The 22,520-nt window shown below is 47.8% G+C and overlaps 1 protein-coding gene across 1 annotated transcript in view; it reads left to right on the top strand.

The window, feature by feature from the left end:
• COL4A1 (collagen type IV alpha 1 chain) overlaps window positions 1–22,520 on the top strand; it is a 157,318-nt gene that overhangs the window by 122,051 nt on the left and 12,747 nt on the right. Inside the window, 22 exon segments of the mRNA XM_017868194.1 lie at window positions 937–1,029; window positions 1,116–1,220; window positions 2,815–2,912; window positions 4,784–4,934; window positions 5,169–5,282; window positions 5,960–6,127; window positions 6,262–6,351; window positions 7,154–7,306; window positions 7,467–7,565; window positions 7,678–7,767; window positions 8,829–8,968; window positions 9,437–9,563; window positions 9,659–9,739; window positions 10,185–10,283; window positions 11,423–11,473; window positions 13,685–13,870; window positions 14,694–14,827; window positions 17,249–17,321; window positions 18,176–18,247; window positions 19,447–19,575; window positions 20,858–20,956; window positions 21,977–22,189. Coding sequence (XP_017723683.1) covers window positions 937–1,029; window positions 1,116–1,220; window positions 2,815–2,912; window positions 4,784–4,934; window positions 5,169–5,282; window positions 5,960–6,127; window positions 6,262–6,351; window positions 7,154–7,306; window positions 7,467–7,565; window positions 7,678–7,767; window positions 8,829–8,968; window positions 9,437–9,563; window positions 9,659–9,739; window positions 10,185–10,283; window positions 11,423–11,473; window positions 13,685–13,870; window positions 14,694–14,827; window positions 17,249–17,321; window positions 18,176–18,247; window positions 19,447–19,575; window positions 20,858–20,956; window positions 21,977–22,189 — 2,565 coding nt within the window.

Here is a 22,520-nt window from a genome sequence, read left to right as displayed (position 1 = left end):
GGCTGTTGATCCTCTGCCCACAGCTGTAGGGATCCTTGGCCATCCGGACTCAATTAGCTTCGAGATCAGAAAACAGACGTCTTTGATCTGCCAGAGCTGTGTTTAAGTGTGGTGATCATAAAAGCCTGGCGCCCAGGGGTGTGTGTCACCGACAGCAGGTATTTCCTAGGGTCAGTCAGTTGGCGTTTCCCATAGTCTATAGCTAAAGAATGTGCTGGCTGTTCTGGGGAGGCCCCACATAGCTTGAATCCTTACAAGTTATACGAAGATTCGGTGCATGCATTCTTGGAGGGGAACCCTTTGGCCCTTTCTTAACAGCAAAACCCTGACTCTCCAGTGGCTCTCCTAGGTATGAGTGCCCAGGGGACTGGGGCTGTGCTTCCTGGCTTGGGAGGAAGGATGGTTTTGCCTGTGCTGCTCAAGTGAGCGCAGAGCTCTCCAGCTGCACCATTACGGATGATGAATCACTTGTAATCACCCACAGATCATGTTGTTTGGATAATTTACCACCAAATGAACGTAATTTAGGTCAACCTCAAAGCAACTTAGATTTTGGTATATTGAGAGAGAACAGCAAAAGTATTTTGACTTTTTGAGACCGACTCACTAAGAAATCACCCAAGGTCATCTCACATGTTGTTGTGATAGATTTTTCAGCTTCTTGTGACTCTTAATGGTGGACTCTTAAGGGATTCTTATGTCTAACAAACATCTTGGTCATTTTGGACATGCGTTTTGGGGAGAAGCGTAGCTCTCTGTGAAAGATCCTAGAAGCATCAGGGGAAGAAGTGGAGAACAGACAGAGGCTCTGCTCTCTGGGCACTCGTGGTGCTGGGTGGAATGTGGTACGCAGCCCACCCACTGCGTGTCCTCGCTCTGTTCCACGTGGTCCCCATTCCTTCATCTTTTGTCTTTGCTTTTTTTTTTTTTTTCTAGGTCCAAAGGGTGAACCAGGAAAAGTTGTTCCTTTACCAGGCCCCCCTGGAGCAGAAGGACTGCCGGGGTCCCCAGGCTTCCCAGGTCCCCAAGGTACGGTTGGAATTCCAGCTCACCGGGACACCACAAGAGTTTCCTCACGTTTTTCTCACGCTGACCGTTGGTCTTTCTCACCACAGGAGACCGAGGCTTTCCTGGAACCCCAGGAAGGCCAGGCCTGCCAGGAGAGAAGGGTGCTGTGGGCCAGCAGGGAATTGGATTTCCAGGGCCCCCTGGCCCCAAAGGTAACCCTGCCAGACGGATGCGAGCCTTTGGTCTGCCTGTGACTTCCGTGAGAAAAGAGGAGGTAGTAGACATAAAAACACCACAGAAGCTGGTGACCGCTGTTCAGGGAGGCTTTCTGAAGAGCCCAAGCGGTGCTGAGCACAGCGATTTCAGGCGCTTCTGTGCAATAGCTGCCTTGTAGTGTAGGGTTTGGTTGGGAAGATGGGATGCCAAGGCTGTGCAAGCTGCATGGATACTGCCACCAACGGCGCCTGCTGAAACCCACCTTCCAGGTGTTTGCTTTTATCTGTGAGGAAGACTTGCAGTCCACCTGAACACAGCCAGGGTGGGTTGGGAGTTGGGGGAGTACCCAAGGGGAGGTGCAGGGAGTTATAGGGAGGGGGCTTTGCTCCAAGGGGAGGAGTCCTATGGGTATTAGAGCTGTCACTTCCTGCTGAACACTGGAAGGAGGTAAGGAGGGAATTTCTTTTTTCCCTGCTTTTCACATTTCTTAGCTCTACTTGTCCTTCAGGTAGACTCTGATCAACACACTTGTCATCACATCCTTCTGTTCAGGACTGGGGAGAAGGTGCTGTGAGCACAAAAGGGATGTATTGTATAAGGAAGTTTGTCTTTGTACAACACACCATGCAGTCCAACTTAGGTTGAAATCTCCTCCAGGCTCTCAGGCTTCCTACCCAGCAGCTCCAGGCTCCATTCACCCTTATTGCTGTAGGCTGCTAGCTTGGAGAAAGGAGACGACAGCCCCTTTCCTCTGACAGCCATGCAATGCCCACCTACACCATGGCTGCTTCCCTCAGGCTGGGCGGGCAGCAGAGCGTCCGTGTCCAGGGCGGCCAGGCGCTGAGGCCTCGCCACACTCACGAGTCCCTCACATTCCCCCGTTGCCTCACGCAGTGCCTCCTTCGCTAGAGGCCACGTGACATGGAGTTGCTTGGCTCTGTGGCAGAAAGGAGGACAGCCACTCGAGGTCACACCCTATCTGTGCAGCAGCCCTACAGGGGGTGTGATTCGGGCCTGTGCCATTGCAGACTTACAAATTGCTGGACATCAGAGACCTCAGCGTTGCATACAAAGGGTCTGAACCAGTGGCTGGCCAGCTTCACGGCCCATCAGAGCTCCCAGGGCGGGGCACAAACAGTCGGCAGGTGTCCTTCAGTGACAGATCCTGTGGGATCTTGAAAAGTGGGCCTGCCTTATAGGCCCCAGGGGTCTGCATTTCTGATGAGATGATGGTGCCCCTGCCTCCCTAACCACACCTTGAGTAGATGAGTGAAAGTGCCCTTCTCATGGGCAGGTACGAAGGGGTTTATTTTGTTTGGGGAGAGTAGGATGGGAAAGAAAAGTTTGAAGAGAACAGAAGAAAAGGAAAGGAGAGAGAAAGAGGAGGGCAGAGGTGCTGGAAGAGGCGACAACGCACCCGACCGCCTCTGCCGGGCGGTCTCCCCTGGCCTCTTCCAGCCACCTCCGAAGGCCTCCACAGTTGACCTTCTCAGATCAAGTCGGCATATTTGGGCAAGACTAAAAGTGAAGAAAGTGGGGAACAGCGGTGTAATTGGAATGTTTTTTTTTTTTTTAAACTCTTCAAAACAGGTGTTGACGGCTTACCTGGAGATGTGGGGCCTCCAGGGACTCCAGGTCGCCCAGGATTTAATGGCTTACCTGGGAACCCAGGTGTGCAGGGCCAGAAGGTGGGTGCCAAGCATTCCCTCGATGGCCCTTCTCCCCCATCCTTGTTATTAGTTGGACAGAAAAGACGCAGGTTATGAATTTCCTCCCAGGACATGTTGGGCCAGCAGGTTTTTGTTTTTGATGAAATAGCATAGAATAGACAGTATCAGAGAACATAGCACGTGGAAGTGAGTATTTTCAGGGGAAACATTTGTTTTGATTTTATGAAACATTTGTTTCAGTTTTATGAAATTGTATGACAGACATGTTCTTGCCTGTGTAAGCCAGAACTCAGGGTAAAATATGTTTCTTCCTGTGAGAAGTAGATGAACGCTGTTTGAAAGCCACTGTCCTGAAAGAAAGCATAGTCACCCAGGACCGTTTCTCAGCCTCAGCACCACTGACATTCTGGGTTCAATAGTTCTTTTCTGTGGGGCCTACCCTGTACCTTTGTAGTGCTTTTGGCAGGAGCAGCCCTCCCTCCACCCATGCGTCACCAAAAGAGCACCCCTTTCCACCCAGTCACAACTGAAAATACCTCCAGGCATTGGCAAATGTCACTAGGGCGACCAGGTTGCCCAGCTTGAGAACTATTGGTACAGGGTGAAGTCAGGATTCTCCTTGCCCTCAAATATTCTGGTACCAACTTGCCTATACTTGAAATTCTGCTCAGCAAATGTGAGTGACTACCAATTAGATCCTTTCCTGTCCTGACCGTGAGGAACCGATGTGACACTGCTGGAAGGCATTGGTACCAAACGGGAGAAAGGGCCAACAGCCATTGATAAACGTCGCCAGTGACGGACCCAGGTGGGGCCTGCTCCCTGTCCATCAGGAGAGGGCAGGTGGGCACCACAGGGGCCGCGCCTCTGGCATCCCAGGGCGGGTTTCTTCCCTAGAAATACCTGACAGCAGGGTGCCCTCCTCTGGTGGCCGAGGCTGAAGAGAAACCTTTGGACCTTTGTTTTTGTACAACCCGCCACCAGCTTCCCCTGATAACCTACGTTGCATTTGAACATTTAGTCAACCACAGCAGCATGCAGATCATCTTAAACTTAGTGCAAGACTCAGGAGTTAGTACATGCCTAATGGAATGGGAATGAAAGATTTAATTTATGATTTAAGATACCGTGCTTCTTCAAGAATCCCCTTGATGGAGTTCATTCCATTTCGAAAATTTCCTTCTGGGACGTGTAGAGAAGTTACCACTGCCCACTAATGTCCAAATCCTCCCTCTCTGGAAATGTCATTTGCAGACAGGGGACACCAGTGAAGCACTGTGATGTCATGGCCACCTGCTTGCTTCAGAGCCTTCCATCTGTGCCTGATCCAGGCTGTTTCCAAGGCACCCTCACCCTTTATTTTAATTATCTGTATCTATCAAAGCCCAGTGAGTCATGCCATAGTTTAAAATGCTTAATTTACCGTGAAACTTCCATTAATCCAAAAAAACTAAATAACTGGTGTCCATGCTAGCCCTGGAACCTTGCCATCTCTTAGGAAGAACTCCACTAACTACTCACAAATCATATTTGGCATTTTACTGGTTACTTAGGGTCAGTGCTTTGTCACAGGCACCAGGCTGCAGAGTTGAGGGGACAAGCTCAGGTCAGAAGACTTGAGAAGAATGTCATTTATCCATGGGGAGCCTTGCTTTTCGTCCTTTGTAAAGTGAAAACAGTATAAGTTACTCACCTACAGGGCTTGTGGTGAGATTGAAAAGATGTGATAGGTATGAGGAAGCTTTGCAAATGCTTGAAAAGGGTTGAACAGATAATATTCTTACTAAATGCATTGGCAGTATCTATTAAGTCTTCGCTTATGCTATTGGTTTGATAAAAATATTGACTTTGCAAATCAATTTGCTTCTCTGTGCTTTGGGGATTTTCAGGGAGAGCCTGGAGTTGGTCTGCCGGGACTCAAAGGTTTGCCAGGTCTACCCGGCATTGCTGGCACACCCGGGGAGAAGGGGAGCGTTGGGGTACCAGGCGTTCCTGGAGAACACGGAGCGATCGGACCCCCTGGGCTTCAGGGGATCAGAGGTAACTTCTTGCAGATCATCCTGGACGATTTCAAGGATGGGATGTGCTTACTTTTGCATTCCCAGAGCCCCTACTGCGTGTATTTGATATGCATTTGTTGAACGAATGATGCGAATCCTGGAGGCCTAGAGCTCCTGGCTTTCTGTTGCTGGGGCCATTTGTGTGCGTGGGTCTCCTATGCCAGGAAACATGCCACTGCTCCTGCACAGCTTATTCTCAGTTTTTCTTCTCCAGGTGAACCGGGGCCTCCTGGATTGCCAGGCTCCGTGGGGTCTCCAGGAGTTCCAGGAATTGGCCCCCCTGGAGCTAGGGGCCCCCCTGGAGGACAGGGACCACCGGGGTTGTCGGGTGAGTGATATGCTTCTAGAATTATCCCTTCCCAAAGCAGACTTTCCTGAAGTATGGGAGATGAGGCTGGGGTTTCTATGAAGGGAAGCTTAGCACAAGGTGTGAGATAAAAAGAGAAAAAATAAAACTCCAGTTTGTGAAAACAGGTTTGATTGTTTGCTTAAATGTAGTCCCAGATTTTTTTTCCCACCCACTGAGATTATGTGCCAAAGAGACCTTTTCTTTATTGTATACTCAATCACGTTTTACATTTTATTCTAACTGATGTCTCTATATTATCTTTCCATAGGAGGGTTAATTAGTTGTGGATAATTTAATTGAGTCCATATCTAGAACCTAGCTTTGCCTTTGATGGTAATAATCATAGAATTAAGGTGGTGCATGGAAATTAGAGGAAAACTAGCCCGAGTCCTAAATACCGTGGCAAGGCAGTGGTGGTGCTTAGGGTGGCGTTGCTGACTCTCAATGACAGGAGAGGGAGGTGCTTTTCTTTTAGAACAAGAGCCATTTGATTATCCTGATGACCCCAAACACCAACACCTAACAGATGATCCATTCAAGCCCCCAGTGTGGGCATGTTCACGTGCTTTCTGCAGAAAGTCATAAACAGAGCACTGTACATTGTAGATCATTCTGTAAATTCTGCTAAAAGTTATTTGCGTTTCACCCAACTGCAGGCCCTCCTGGAATAAAAGGAGAGAAGGGTTTCCCCGGATTCCCCGGACTGGACATGCCAGGCCCTAAAGGAGATAAAGGGTCTCAAGGACTTCCTGGCATAACAGGACAGTCAGGGCTCCCTGGCCTTCCTGGACAGCAGGGGTCTCCTGGCATTCCTGGGTTTCCAGGTAAGTGATTTTTGAACTTCTGCCTGGATCCATCACGAGGACATGGGCCTCACCTTATTCTTTTTATGACTCTTAGCATTTACCGTCAGCGTTCAGAGCGAGGAAATGTTCACAGTCCTTTCCTTTGGCCACAGGTTCCAAGGGAGAAATGGGCGTCATGGGGACCCCAGGGCAGCCGGGCTCACCAGGACCAGTGGGTGTTCCGGGATTACCGGGTGAAAAAGGTAGGGGAACTGATAACCCTAGAAGCTCATCTTGTGTCTATTTCTCGATGTCACTTGGGAAATTCCCAAGTTGTCATAGATCATATTTCACTTTAAGAGGCCCACAAAAGAAGTTAAGAACATCAAGCCAAAGGCTAGGAGACCCCCTTCTTCCAGTAGGATTCCTGGTGCTCAGTGCACATGGGGTTGAAACTGTGCTTGGCCAAGCAAATCAGAAAGAAACCGGGCCTTCCTTCTTGGCACAGAAGAGATTCTTCTTGTGAGAAATGGTGGCATCTTCAGCCATGCCAAGACACAGGGACCGAGTCCTTAGACTCAAATTACCAACCTGCGCAAGTTTACAAGGCTTCGTCTTTATTTCTTATCTTGTTGAGATTGGTCCAAAATAATGTCTTTTAAAAAGAAATACTGCAAATATGACAGATGAATATGTCGTTTGTTTAGTAGGATGATAACATTCCTGTTCTATTATTTTGTGTAGAACTGAGGGGCACTATGAATAAGAGTAGTAAAGATATGTAGGAAGGAGAGAAATGTAAGTTATCTAAACCTGAAAGCCAAATCACAAGCATTAGAGTTATTAACGCATAATGTATTGTAGAAAATGGCTTTTTACTGCTCGTTTACCTGGGGTTGGATTCTTCTGTGTCTCAGACACTGGCCATTAATGCCATTTTGGACACGTTACTAGTGCTTTGTAGCCTCTTTGTCAGCTGCTCTCCCAGTCAACAAGAATGTGAGCCTTATGAGCATGTCTGCAACACTGGCCCAGGCTCACCGGCACCTTCTCTTTCCTCTGCAGGGGACCATGGCTTTCCGGGCTCCTCAGGACCCAGGGGAGACCCTGGCCTGAAAGGTGATAAGGGGGATGTCGGTCTCCCTGGCAAGCCTGGCTCCATGGATAAGGTGGACATGGGCAGCATGAAGGGCCAGAAGGGAGACCAAGGAGAGAAAGGCAAGTCCGGGAAGGCTTTTCATGGCCAAGCTCAGAACCACAATGTGTCTCTCCTGGGTTATCGGGTCCCCCATAAATAATACCAAACCAACCTGTGTTTCTGCAGCAACTTGCTTGCAAGCAAATGCAGGTCATTGCTATTTTCTTCTCTGATGTGTAGGACAAATTGGACCAATTGGTGAGAAAGGATCCCGAGGAGACCCTGGGACCCCAGGAGTGCCTGGAAAGGATGGGCAGGCAGGACAGCCTGGGCAGCCAGGTATGGTGTGGAGCTGTGGTCTCCAGTGTGGCAAGGGCTTGGGATGAGGCCTGTGTTCACCAGCTCTTTCTGTAGATGTCAACCTGCCATATTGCTTTCTTCATGGTTCTAGGACCGAAAGGTGATCCAGGTATAAGTGGAACCCCAGGTGCTCCAGGACTTCCGGGACCAAAAGGATCTGTTGGTGGAATGGGCTTGCCAGGTAAACTGGATTTAGAAGAGGGTTCTCTAGCATGTGTGCCTGTGGTATTGGTAGGGCGTGTCTGTAGAATGAGATCCTCTTCAGCTGAGACGGGCAGAATCCAGGCAGATGTGTCTTTCACACGAATTCGCATCCTCAGCTCTGAATGGTCTCCCGCTCAGGGATGGATGACATTTGGTTGACAGTATGGCCATTGCTAAGAAAACTCACCATCTAATGTAATAAAACATGGGCTGTATACAGCCAACTTTTGATGATCTCGAAGTGACCATCCCCTTGGCTAGGACCCTAGGAGACGTTGGCTTCTCCATCCAGGCTTCTCAGCCTGAGTAGCTCATAGCTCCAGAGCCCGTTGTGTTAGTTCAGAAGGATTCTCTGGACTCCTCTGCTCCAAGCCTGGACTAGCCTTAATGCTTTACCAACAGCGAATATTGCAGTGAGAGCAGCCGGGAAGAGGAGGAGAATGAGGGAAGGGCTGGGTGGTGACGGTCCTCAGAGCTCACTCAGAAAGGAGGAGAGTTCAGGTGGGAAGCACATCTTTCCATCTCCTCCTGAGTCTTGATCAGGTGCTGTTATCACTTTAATTAAAATATAGGCATCTAGGTTGCTGGTCATGCCTATGTGTGAATAAGCTTGGCTATCAACATGCATCACAGAACCGAGTGTCCACGGACTCCGGCCTGCCTGCCTCATCGTCCCTGTGATGTCTGGCTGATGAGAGCTGGCTGTGTCATAAAGAACATAAGATAGATGTTTATTCTGTTGAGAAAGTAAATATTCTAGGTAGTTAACGTATTTCTTCCATCTTATAACATGATGGTCTTAAAGGACAGGAGAGACGTTTCCTAGCGTGGCTCTGATGTGATCTGGGTGACTGACATGTGCTGGGTCATGAGCCGATTGATACATGAGGGATTTGTGTTCTTGTGTCTCATTCTTGGCTGGTTGTGGGGGATGCACGTTCTTGTATCTCATTCTTGGCTGACTGTGGAAGTGCTTTTTCATTTGTAATACCAGCACTAGCTCAGCCCAAATCAAGTTTCAATTGTTTGTGTTCATAGGAACACCTGGAGAGAAAGGTGTGCCTGGCATCCCTGGCCCACAAGGTTCACCTGGCTCACCTGGAGAAAAAGGTGCAAAAGGAGCGAAAGGGCAGGCAGGCCCACCTGGCATAGGCATCCCAGGGCTGCCTGGTGAAAAGGTAACCAGCACTCTGCATGGAAAGGTCCCCTTCTTGCAGCTCAGTGGAGATGCTGTCTGAGCAATGCTCAGCAAATATCTCAGCACACTCAGTGAGCCATAACACACAGGGATTCCCGCAAGGCAGCACAGGCTGCCTCTCCTTCCCCTTGTATTCACTACCTCTCCCCCAAGGAAGAATCTAGAAACTGGTGAGATTCTAAGGTGGGAGACAGCTGTCACTGGGATAAAACAGAGAGGATGGAGGGCAAAGAGGGATGGCAAGTAGAAACCAGGTGGTTGGCTCTGCCGTGCTTAAGTTTTCCTCTCCATTCAGAAGTGGACTTTGATTCTTTGACGAGAAATCTGGAAATGGAGTTTTGCAATGCAATATTCATTGTACCAAAATGTATACCATTATCTATAATATGCCTACAGATGCATGCCCATGGACAAATGTAAAGTTAATATGCCTGACTTTTACTTGCAGGGAGATCAAGGGATAGCGGGTTTCCCAGGAAGCCCTGGAGAGAAGGGAGAAAAAGGAAGCATTGGGATCCCAGGAATGCCAGGGTCCCCAGGCCTTAAAGGGTCTCCTGGGAGTGTTGGCTATCCAGGTAGGTGAGCGGGGCTTCTCTTGGGCTTGGGGATCTAAGAAATCAAAGAAAAGCCCAGACTTATGGATACTCTGGTGTTTTGTTTTTTTCTTTAGGGAGCCCTGGGCTGCCTGGAGAAAAAGGTGACAAAGGCCTCCCAGGATTGGATGGCATCCCTGGTGTCAAAGGAGAAGCAGGTAGAGGGCCCTCTTTGAGACACAGCCCGGGCACACAGAGAAGAGTGGCCAGGGGATGGGAGGCCCCAAGGGGTTCCCATCACAGATGGGGAGCAGGGAGGCCAACTCTCCTGTCTCCCATTTTCAGATGGGAAAACAGTCTAGTGCAGGTTACGGGGTCTTTCTGAGGTCTTGTCACTAGCAGGATCTAGGACTCAAATCTCCAAACTGTGTTTGTGGCTGTCATGGAGTTTTTGTCACCAGCTTTTGAGGGTCAGGGTTTGGTGGTGTTGCTGAAAGCATGCAGGGTCCTTTCTGAAGGGAAGTCAGAACTGACCTCAGGAAAACCAGGTGTGCTTGGGAGGGAACGGCTCCCTTAAGGGATGTCAGCAAAGGACCATTTGGCATGGCAACTAGGGTGCTGTGAGAGGTTGTGCAGGTGTCTGATGTGACTTTTCTCTTTGAGGTCTTCCTGGGACGCCTGGCCCCACAGGCCCAGCTGGCCAGAAAGGGGAGCCAGGCAGTGACGGAATCCCGGGGTCAGCAGGAGAGAAGGGTGAACCAGGTATGGTCCAATGCCCAATTCCCTATCAGAATCAGCAGCGTGCACTCCCAGAGACCTGCAGACTGCCTGTGTTCAGTGGACAGAGCGGGGCACAGAGCAGCCCCTAGACTGCCCATCCCTGCACTATTTAAACACTGATGTGGACGTGCGGAGTAGAGTGGGATGAGAGGAGGGGAAGAAGGGAAGGAGGATTTATTATCCCATAAATACTTAGGGCATCTTCCCCTGATATAACCTGGGCTCTCAGTGATGAGTCAGAGACACATAAAATACCTGCTGTTAGAACACTTGCCATTTCCCTTGTGGTTACTATGACAAAACAAAGCAAAGCAAAACAAAACTCTTTTCACTGCCCAGCATTTCCCCATTTGAGGGGGAATGTTTGGAAATATTGGTTGGCCCCTGAGTCTGCTCCTGTCACAGATGGGCCTTAACTTGGCCATCACTTGGACAAAAGTGCAGGTGTGATGATGACAATCACATACACAGTAATATTCATATTTAATACAAGAGAGAGATAAACACACCATTTGAAGCAGGTTACCCCTGAGTTGGGGGGACACGGGGAAGACCACCAAGAGCTTCCACAGCTATTGGTTCTGGCCTCTTTCTTAAGTTCATTTTTTTTATTCCATAACTTTATATTACATACATTCGTTTTTCTATACAAACAATTCATAAAAATACCCCTGCACTCCTTTCCCCTCGTTTGAATCTTCCCTCAAGCCCTTTGCTGACATTTGTCATCTCCCCAGCATCTGCTGTCCCAGATCTCTTTGGCTCTCCCCACCTCCCTGAGAATAGCAGTTAGCTGGATGGTTGTCTGAGAATCCCATTTGCTCATCTCCAGACGGCAGCAGGAAACAAATACTCATTTGCACAGATCGTTTCTGCTAAATGCCATGATGGTTCTGAGCTGAAAGGTACTTAGGAAAAAATACTAACTTAGGAACATCCAGTCAAGGGTATCTTATAATGACTGTAGGAATATCATTTTATTACAAGGGTGCAATTAACTCATATCTATGTAGTCCACAAATATACATAGTATTATTGCTGAGTTGATAGTGCTTTGTGTTGGACCTGCCGCAGGATTGTTGAAGTAAAGAGAAACATTGCATTTCACCCTCATCTTATAGGTCTACCAGGAAGAGGATTCCCAGGGTTTCCAGGGGCCAAAGGAGACAAAGGTAATCTTTGCTCACTGTGCTCTTCCTTTTCAACCAACCGCTGCTGCCTGATGCAGCAGAACAAGGGGCAGTGTCTTCAGGATGAAGCCCCATCCTTGTTGGCCAGGCAGCAACTGGATGGAGGACGGATGCTGGGCCCAGAGGGCAATGCCTGCAAGACACGTGTGGTTCCCCTCTAATTAGTGGATCAAAATGGCGTGCAGTACACTCATGATCAGAATTATCTTTTACTTGGACTAATTTCATAAAAATCCAGCAGAGAGGGGAAACCCCTGTCATTTTTATGCCTAGAAGGTCATCAGAATATTGAAATTCTGACTTTCTAGAACTAGTTATGTGAATGCAGGACAGTATGTAGCACATGCCATAGACAAAAACTTGCCCTGCACAACCATGATGTGCTCAGTACTAAGTGCAACTGAGAGTTGGCCATGAGCTTGGGAAGTCAGTCTCTTCTCAGAGAGCTGAGCGTTTCATGGGAAAGTAAGGGTGACACAGAAAATAGAAGGCATGTGAGCCGCACGACACGGAACAGAAGCCACAGGTGGCCGCAGCCAGGAGCTCACACACAGCATCCGTGGGCAGGCTTATGGCGGGTGGCTGGGCTGGCTGAGTGATCCCACTCAGTGGGAGGATTCAGAAAGCCCTGGAAGGCCTTGGACTTCAGCTGAGAAGGAGCAGGGGCACGGAGGTGCTGCTTCTCCCAGCCGCTGGTTCTCCCCGAGACCAGCTCGGAGTGTTTCCTTGGCAGGGGTGTGGTCTGACACTGGGAACCCCTGGGTTGAGAAGGATGAGTGGTGCCGGGTGGGCTGCCTTGGGAATGGCCACTTCCCTCTCCCTTAACTCACAGACTCCCTCAGACACAGAGCCCTGCAAATGCACCTGCTCAAGGGGTCGCTGTGGGCTGTTCCCCCCCTGCCTTTCCTGCGTTGCCATGCGATCCTGCACCCTCCGTCCGACGTGCCGCACTGCCCTTGCACAAACTACACATGCGATCCTGCACCCTCCGTCCGACGTGCCGCACTGCCCTTGCACAAACTCTACACCACGCCCCGTCCGACGTGCCGCACTGCCCTTGCACAAACTCTACACCACGCCCCGTCCGACGTGCCGCACTGCCCTTGCACAAACTCTACACCACGCCCCGTCCGACGTGCCGCACTGCCCTTGCACAAACTCTACACCACGCCCCGTCCGACGTGCCGCACTGCCCTTGCACAAACTCTACACAGCACCTTGCGTTGTCCGCTCACTGCTGTGTGAAATACCAGGGACAATCCCCAGGAGAAGAGAATCCCAAATAACCACTTTAGGTCTTAACCCTATTTCATTCCCTTTTCCTTTGTTCTTGAAATAACCTGAGAATTTGGGCATTTTTATGGGTAAAATTTGGAAAATAAGTTTAAAACTAAACATGGACTTTTTTCCTACAAGCTGTTACTTTTTAATTTTCTAAACCTGCTCTAGTGAGGTTTCACTGACAGGTAATAAACTACAAATATTTGAAGTGTACAGTTTGATAAGGCTGACATAGGTCTACACCCATGAAAACATCCCCACATTCTAGGTAACAAGCACAACCTTCCCCCAAAAGTCTCCTCTGTGGCTTCATAATCCCCCCTCCCACCCTCTCCCCAGTCCCCAAGCAACCGTCCATCTGCCTTCTGGTCCTCTAGGTTAGTTGGCATTTTCTGGCAGTTTACAGAAATAAAACCATGCACTTTGCAGTCTTTTCAGCCTGACTACTCTCCCATGACATAATTAGTTTGAGATGCAGCCCCGTGGTTGCTCACTTCTGCCTATGACTGAGTAGTGTCCCCCTGTGTGGATATAACGTGATTGGCTTGTCCAGTCCATTCATCTGCTGATGGAGTGAGGCTTTCGTTTAGCAGTGCAGTTGCTGCAGATGTCTCTAAACCCAATTCAGATGCCTTTGCCGTGGAGAACGTCTTTTAAGAAGTATAAAAATGGTAGCCGGGTTCCTAGCATTCCAAGCTCTTTTTCCAGCCAGGCCATGGTCGGATTCTAGTGTGTTATTAAAGAGAAGGAGGGATCGGAGCCCTTGCTGCAGTTTCCCCTGGTGCCCCTGGAAGCCCCCTCTGAGGGGTACCTGCAGGATGAGGCACACCTCATCCCATCCTGCCGTTCACGCTGGAGATTACTGTTCTGCTGCTGCGTTTCCCATCACTTCAAACTGTTTTTCTTGTTTAGGTTCAAAGGGCGAGGTGGGTTTCCCAGGATTAGCCGGGAGCCCAGGAATTCCTGGATCCAAAGGAGAGCAAGGATTCATGGGTCCTCCAGGGCCCCAGGGACAACCAGGGTTACCAGGATCCCCAGGCCGTGCCACGGAGGGGCCCAAAGGAGACCGTGGACCTCAGGGCCAGCCTGGCCTGCCAGGTAAGGGCGTCTCACCAGGGGCCAGGGCTGGGGACTGGGACAGAATTCACAAAAGGAAATAGTGTAAAAGAAATAGTTAAATGAAATAGTTAAATTCTCAACTGAGCTTTTTTATTTAGAAGGCTGCAGCATTTATTACAGCTTGAAATTGTGTTTGGCCTCCATCAAGTCAAAGCTTTTCTTGTATCCTTTCTGTCAAGGAATTTAAGTAATTAGGGAGATGCAAGAAAGGAAATGATTGGACAAGCCTGGACACATGTCCCATCTGTGGCGTTTGACTTAAGCCAGCGCAGCACTTGGGCCCACTTGTGGGTTCTAACGAAGACCCCTGTAGGGGTAGCACAGGTGCCCAGGCACCACTGACCACAGGCCATTTTGGACATGGAGCCACTGGCATTTCTATGTCTATCCGTCCTCCCTCGCTCCCTTCCTTCCTTCCTTCCTTCCTTCCTTCCTTCCTTCCTTCCTTCCTTCCTTCCTTCCTTCCTTCCTTCGTAGCCACTGGCATTTCTATGTCTATCCGTCCTCCCTCCCTCCCTCCCTCCCTCCCTTCCTTCCTTCCCAGACCTGCCTCAATTTCTGTCTCAAGGGTTCACACTGTTTGTCCAGTGTTGTATCAGAGACAGTGTTATTTCTATTTCCTCCCTCCCTTCCTTCCTTCCTCCCTTCTGGACCTGCCTCGATTTCCGTCTCAAGGGTTCTCATTGTTGGTCCAGTGTTGTATCAGCAAGGGGCTCGTGGGTGGCAGTATGGATAGCACCACAGCCCAGGGACACTTGTGCATATTTAACCCCAAATATGTGGCTTTCTTCTCTTCCATTAGGACTTCCGGGACCCATGGGGCCTCCGGGGCTTCCTGGGATTGATGGAGTTAAAGGTGACAAAGGAAATCCAGGCTGGCCAGGAGCACCCGGTGTCCCAGGGTCCAAGGGAGACCCTGGATTCCAGGGCATGCCTGTGAGTTATCGATTTGTAGATTTTTATTTTTAAAGGAGTGTTTTCTGGCCACAAGTATTCATATGTGTCTATGTGTGTATGTATTGTGTGTATGTGTATATATATATGTGTGTGTGTGTGTTACACTCCCACATCCCCACTAAATCAGTTCTTTCTTTCTTTCTTGCCAGTAACCCACATCTTAATTGGCATCAGAGTAGGAAACTATTGTAACATTTTTTTTACAATCCAGTTTTCCAAGAACCATAAAAGGGAAATGTTATACTGCTGGAAATTATGGCTCAATGCCTAAATTTAAGACCTATTTACAAACTCAATGTAAAAAACAAGCCAGTGTCATTTTGCAAAGAACAATTCTGTAAAACTAGCCCAGCCATCTCTTAGGATTGGCAGGAGTACTGGGAATTGCAGTTGAACAGTTCAAGTCATAAAAGATAACCAGCAATATCCCATCTTTCTTTACTGACCTGATCCAGATACAGAGTCTAAGTGGTGACTTAGACAAGCCTTCAGAGGAGCACATCTCAGGGTGCAATAAGCAACCAGCAGCCGTTTGTGTTTGTGTGTGTGTGTGTGTGTGTGTGTGTGTGTGTGTGTGTGTGTGATGTTACTTTGGCTCTTTGCTACACCTGAATATGTAGCCCTTCTTAGTGGTGGTCATGGATCTTTGGTTTGATTTTTAGCTTAACCACATCCATGGCTAAAGAATTGTGTTTACGTGGCTCACTCATTCAAATAGCCGGATTAGCAGAGCTTTATTCTCTGTCTCTGTCTCTCTGTTTCCTCTCTCTGCCTCCATCTGTCTGTCTGTCTTTCTCTCTCTAACACACATTAGGAGAAAGAGAGAGTGCGTCAGGGGAGATGGGGAGCAGGAGGGATTTGAGACAGACCTCTGCAGTTATGTTGGAACAAACGAGGTTCTTCTGTAAGTCAACACATGTTCTCCCTTAAAGGGAGAACTTTGAACTGCTCATCGGCAGCAGAGACATATCTTAGAGTCATCAGACTGCTTTCTCAAGGATGGATACAGAATAGCTAAGCTTGCTAGGTGCAAAACAATCTGTGGTGCCGATTTACTTCTGAATCAGTCAGTTATGAAATGCTTATGAATAATTACACAGAACTGGCTAGAAGGAGTCGCAATAGTCATATTTATCCACTCCCTGTCCTCAAAGCTGTGTGCGTATCTCCACAGTATAGCGAATGTGTATGTGAATGTATTTTCGGGCCCCTACTGCTATATTGCAGTTTTCCAGTAACGTAAGTATAGGTAATTTGTCAAATATTCATGTATTCCCATTTTTATTCCTCAGTAACATAGAAATACACCCCATTCCCGGCTGGGCCTGGTAGCTCACGCCTGTAATCCTAGCACTTTGAGAGGCCGAGGTGGGCAGATCACCTGAGGTGAGGAGTTCGAGACCAGCCTGGCCAACATGGCAAAACGCTGTTTCTACTAAAAATACAAAAGTTAGCACGGTGGCTCATGCCTGTAATCCCAGCCACTTGGAAGGCTGAAGCAGGAGAATTGCTTGAACCCAGGAGGCAGAGATTGAAGTGAGCTAAAATGGCGCCACTGCACTCTAGCCTGCGCGACAGAATGAGACTGTCTCAAAAAAAAAAAAAAAAAAAAGAAATGTACCCCATTCCTGGTGGTGCCAGTCAGTGTCTGTCTGTCTCTTTATACATACATATGTATAAATATGTCTTTGTATATATGTTTATATACATATATATTTGTTCATGTTATTTTGGTTTGACATTTTAAAAATAAGGCTAAGAAACAAATCTACATAAGAAATAAAACAACTTGTTACATGTTGCTGTCCACGACTAGAGAAAGTAATGACTGTGTTGAAATGGAAAGAAAATGAGCCCATATTTTAAAATACAAGAATATTGCCATAGTGTAAAGGAAAATACTCGTTCTTTAGCATTTCTTAATTTTCTTTGCATATTTAAAATCAGTTTTCAGATAAGACATGAAACTAATTCTAAAGAAAACTGACTGCACTCGAGGGTTAAGGGGAAAGTTTTCGAAAAAGCTCGTTGGGTGGTGCTGGATGGCTGTGTTGCCATCACAGGTGTTGAGGGGCCCTGGCTCTGTCCATGGCATCGTGCTGGGAGCTGGAGGTGGCAAGGGCGGGACATTTGCCTGCTCCTCAGAGGCTTCCCCTGTGGATGGACAAGCAGAGAAGACACATGGGAGGGAAACAAACGCTTCTACTTTCCAGCTTCCCGATTGAGGCACATGCAGAGGTGTTATTATTCTATCATTTAAGAAACCACAAGGCACCATTTGTTCACAAATGTGCTTAGCAAAACACTGAGGGGCTGTTTCAGTTTTCCAGCTAGCAGGTTACTGGAGAGACTTAACCTACATATCCTGAGCAATTTCCAACCTCCTCTTTGTGTGTCTAGGGTATTGGTGGCTCTCCAGGAATCACAGGCTCTAAGGGTGATATGGGGCCTCCAGGAGTTCCAGGATTTCAAGGTAAGACAGCACAGGTCTTGCTGCACAGCCTTTGCAGCAGGAGGTGCTGTGTGAAGAGCTTCCTAGCCTCGGGCACTTTAGCACTGCTAGCACCGGTGCCATTACAGCGCGAGATACTGTTCTCTTCAAATTAAAAACGGCATTTCTGTGTGGCAGCCCAATTTGTATAATCTTATGGATGCCAGTATAAAGACATTCTGATTTTCTTATTAAGAATCAGTGGATCTTTAGCATCTCAATAAGAAGTCATGGATTTGGGCTATTCATTAATTTATTCATGTATTAAACACACATTTTTTGGGATGCTTACCAGCTCCCAGGCACTGCAGTTTTTACTGCCCGGTCAGATACACATGAAAGGCGAATAAAACAGGTCTCAGCCTCAAGGTGTCTTGTGGTCCCACTGGGGACATGTGTGAATCAGATCAGGACCAAAAACAGAGCCCTATGCCCCTCCACTAGTTGGATCATTTGACAGTTTGCTGCATGCTTATAAAAATGTAGCTTCTGGGTTCTAGAAAAAAGAGTTTCATCAAAAGTTTTACACAGGTGACCAGAAATAATGCTGTTTTCTTCCTTGAAGATAAAGTGGAAATTTGTTCACCGTCTATGTGTGTATATATGTGTGTATATGTATGTGTGTATATATGTGTGTATATGTATGTGTGTATATATGCATGCATAAGCAGCTGTGTGAATGTGTATATATGGGTAGGCATATATGAGTATGTGTGTATACGCATTTATCTATACATTTGTGTACATGTATGTGTGTGCACTAGAGAGAGATATACACACACATATTTGAATATCATTGGGAATTCTGTGCAAGACAATGTTTTCCCTCTGCTTAGGTCCAAAAGGTCTTCCTGGCCTCCAGGGAATTAAAGGTGATCAAGGCGATCAAGGTGTCCCGGGAGCTAAAGGTAGGAGAATTTGTTAATCTGTGAATACCTTACTGGTGCTTTGTGAAAATGTAAAAGCCAGGAGTGCACAGAATTGGGGTGTTTGGTTTTTCATATGTGAAGTGACTCAAAATTATTAAAACAGTTGATTGAGAATTCTTTGCAGCAAGTCAGGATTCCTGTAGTTGACATTTTAACCAGCAACTTGTCTGGAAGTAGAATCTGATAAATCCAGGACTGAGGGAACTCCAGGGGAGGGGTGGCTGAGGTTCTTGCTGACAGGCTCAGAATTCAAAAACTCCCCAAGGCTCTGAAGTTAACCTGAAATCAACCACTGAAAGTTATAATAGGAAAGAAAATCAATCTTGCACTTAGAGACGGAGTACATTCCTGCTGCACAGTAACAAATTCTTCCTGGGAAAGGTGCTGTTGGCTTCTCCACCGGTGGGAGCCCACAGCAGGAAGGGCACTGAAAACCACGACATCATCTCAAAAGGGAATGGTTTAAGCACAGTGTTCATCCTGCTTCCTCTCTGTAGAGCAGACCATATTTCTAGGGCATCATTTAATTTTCAAAACCATGTTTTGGGAGAGAGAATGAGAAACCACATGCCCTGAGACATGGAACCCAAGGAAGGAGAGGGGAGGGAGGGTGTGTGGAAGGGGAGGGAGAGTTGAGGGTATTGGGCTGAAGACGGGGAGGCCGAGGGGACCTCACACTTTGTGTGGTTCTTACCACACGCCAAGACCTGTCATGCAGAAGAAGGATTAAGTTCATTCATTACTCAAAGATCAGGACCAGCGTGATACTGTACAGTAAGGCAGGTTTCAGATGAGTGTGGGAAAAACGTCCCAGTCGCAGAGGGCACTCTCCATGTCAGAAGCGGGGGCTGCCTGGGAAGAACAAGCTTCTCTCCCCACTGGGAGGGCTGGTGTGAGGCTGCAGGGCGGTTGTCAGGGGTCCCAGAGCCCAGAATGCAGTGGGAAGTTAACGGATGCCCCAGTGCCTTTGCCCGAGAGTTCAGGATTTCAGGTTAAATAATAAAGATGTGCAGATTGGACATGTTTTGTGAAGATCTGATTACTTGGGTTTTGATGATGACTTCACCTTTGAGAAGTATGTTCCATTTGGATAGCTTCACCTGGGGCTCTCCTTCTAAAGTTGTTTCCTCCCCAGCTGTGGACAGTGAAATTGATCAATGCCTTCCCTATTCCCACAGGTCTCCCGGGTCCTCCTGGCCCCCCAGGTCCTTACGACATCATCAAAGGGGAGCCCGGGCTCCCTGGTCCTGAGGGTCCCCCAGGGCTGAAAGGGCTTCAGGGACCTCCAGGCCCCAAAGGCCAGCAAGGTGAGAAGGCTTGGCCTGTGCAGGGTGGTGGGCAGAGTTCCTCCTCACCCATGTATCTAAAATAAGTTTCTGGGTAATGATTATACACACACATATGAATATGAGTTTCTTAACCTCCCTTCAATGCATATCAAAACCTATGACATTTTTAAAGGGACCTAAAAAAATCCAGAAGAAAATCCAGGAAAAGCTAGAGGAACATATAACAACACATCTGTGTTCAGTTAGAAAAACGTGGGCTCAGACAACCAGATCATTACCTTTCCCCCTCCTGCCTCCCGCTCCAGATGGGGGTGGCAGGTAGCAATCTGGAATGGTAACAATCGGTGCTCTCCATCCATGCCTCCAGGAGCTCTGCCTGATTGGCACCGTCTGTACAATTCTCTGTTATTTCCCGAAGCCTTAACCTAGTCTTCTGCTTATTTGAGCTAAACATCTCCTATTTTAAGAGCTACTTATAAGGAGTGGGTGGGAAGTAAAGGAGAATGAAAACATTTAAAGTTGAAAGGTAGCATCAGTGAAAATTTAAAGATACTTAAGAATAACCTGGCCAGGCTCACTGGGTCACACCTATGTAATGCCAGCATTTTGGGAGGCTGAGGTGGAAGGATCACTTGAGCCCAGGAGTTCAAGACCAGCCTCGGCAGCATAGGGATCTGTCTCTACAAAATAATAATAATAAAAAAAATTAGCCAGGTATGGTGGTGCACGCCTGTAGTCCCAGCTACTCGGGAGGCTGAGGTAGGAGAATTGCTTGAACCCGGAAGGTCGAGGCTGCAGTGAGCGGTGGTCACACCACTGCACTCCAGCCTGGGTGACAGAGCGAGACCCTGTCTCAAAAAAAAAAAAAAAAAAAAAAAAAAAAAAAGAAGAAGAAGAAAAAGAATAAGCTACGTACATGAAAACAAAAAACTGTCCGTGTCAGTATATCTTTGCCTAAAAATTGAGCCCCCAGTATATGGCTGAGAGGGAAAGGCTTATCCAGTCTCTCATTCCCTCCACCTCACCTGCCTTCTCCAAACCAATCTGCCAAACAGCGAGAAACCAGGGAGAACTCAGAACGAGGTGCCCAAACACACCCCCATAGGAATATCCAGCTGCTTCTGCCAAGTCTGTACTCGGCTTTGTGGGAAGCAACTCCTGGCTGTCCAAGAAAACGTTCTCGTCTGCAGTGAGACTTTACGCTTGCCTCCTTGAACACTGAAACGGACATTTAAGAAGGGAAGAAAGAGATACAGCTTACTGCCATACGGGATCATAAATTATTTTTCCTCTGCCTCAGGTGTTACAGGATTGGTGGGTATCCCTGGACCTCCAGGTATCCCTGGGTTCGACGGTGCCCCTGGCCAGAAAGGAGAGATGGGACCTACCGGGCCTACTGGTAGGTTGCGAGACCTTCCAACCTAATTACCCTCGACCGGGATCTTTGGGGCAGAAGCAGCCGACGCAGGCATGGGGAAAGCTGCAAAATGAAGCTGGGTATATTACTTGACAGATTTCCGAAGAAGTCTGTTTCTTAGAAGAAATAGGATCAAACAGAAGAGCTGAAGAAGTGTCCCTTTTTCTGTGTAGAGACAGATATTGATCAAAGCGTACGCTTCCCAGATGTTGTTGAAAGGCAGCCAATAGTGGTGGCCCATGTGGTTTTCTAAGTGGGATGTGAGCTGCAGCTATGAAAATTCTATTTCAGCAAAGGACAAGGGAAAGTCGAAATGAGTATAATGCCATCTTTGGCCCAAAGGCGTGGGATAAACTTGATCTCCTTCCTTAGGAGACGGGACACTGGAGTGTTCCATGAAGGCCATGATGCAAAAGGCTGAGGCTGCTGACTCACTGAACAAAGAGCTCAGCCCAGCAGACTTGCGCACAGTTTGGCACGTGGCACAGTTAGAGAGGGGACAGAAGCAGGCCTTGCCTGAGAGGTCCCCTACTGCTCCATTTCCATACGTGGGCTTTAGGTTGCTATGGAAGAGAAAATGCCTTAAGATTAGGTTGTTTAATAATTCTGTGATAATCCTCAACAGGAGCCCCACACTTCCATCTGAATGACATGCACAGAGTCACGTCATTCATTTATTTTCATTTATTCATATGTCCATTTTCATATATGTCATATATTCATTGAACTGAATTGTTCAAGCACCTGCTCTGCACCAAGGACTGCACTTATAAAAATATCTTGAGGTGGTAGGTGAAAAGAAAAAGTTAAGACACCATGAAGGAAGCAGGCGGCTGTATTTAGTTAGCCATGCATTCTTTTTAGACTTTTTTGGTAACATGAATAGGTAGGATACTTCGTGGAAATATAAAATATTGAAAACTCTTTGGAGAAAATGATTTTGAAAGCCTTCAGGGGAGCGTGTTTGCAATTAGGGAAACTGATTTGTCTCCTATCTTCCAGGTCCAAGAGGATTTCCAGGTCCACCAGGCCCTGATGGGTTGCCAGGGTCCATGGGGCCCCCAGGCACCCCATCTGTTGATCATGGCTTCCTTGTGACCAGGCACAGTCAAACAATAGACGACCCACAGTGTCCCTCTGGGACCAAAATTCTTTACCATGGGTACTCTTTGCTCTACGTGCAAGGCAACGAACGGGCCCATGGCCAGGACTTGGGTAAGAAGCCTGCAGATCCACACATTCATTCAGTGTAGGTGTGTTGAGTGCCTTCGGTGCGCAGTGCTGGACTCACCTCTGCTGCTGCACTGAGAGCAGTAGCCAGTGAAAAAGCAGCCCGGCCCCATTTCCCTGCATTGATTACAAATAATCAGTTCAACAGCTGCTGTGTTACTAATGGCAAGCCAAGAAATGTGGAGACTGAATCTTCGAAAATCTTTAAATTAATAAAACTTTAGATCTCATCTTCAAATTATCAAGTAGGATCAAGATTCCTGGAGTGCACTTAACAGCTTGCATTCATGCAACTTAACCATTGCTGTTTGTAAAA

Source organism: Rhinopithecus bieti, unplaced genomic scaffold (assembly GCF_001698545.2).
Source record: "Rhinopithecus bieti isolate Rb0 unplaced genomic scaffold, ASM169854v2 scaffold_3734, whole genome shotgun sequence".
In the NCBI taxonomy this organism is placed as follows: domain Eukaryota; kingdom Metazoa; phylum Chordata; class Mammalia; order Primates; family Cercopithecidae; genus Rhinopithecus; species Rhinopithecus bieti.
The sequence above is the reverse complement of the archived record's forward strand: the minus strand, read 5'-3'. Positions and strand labels throughout refer to the sequence as shown.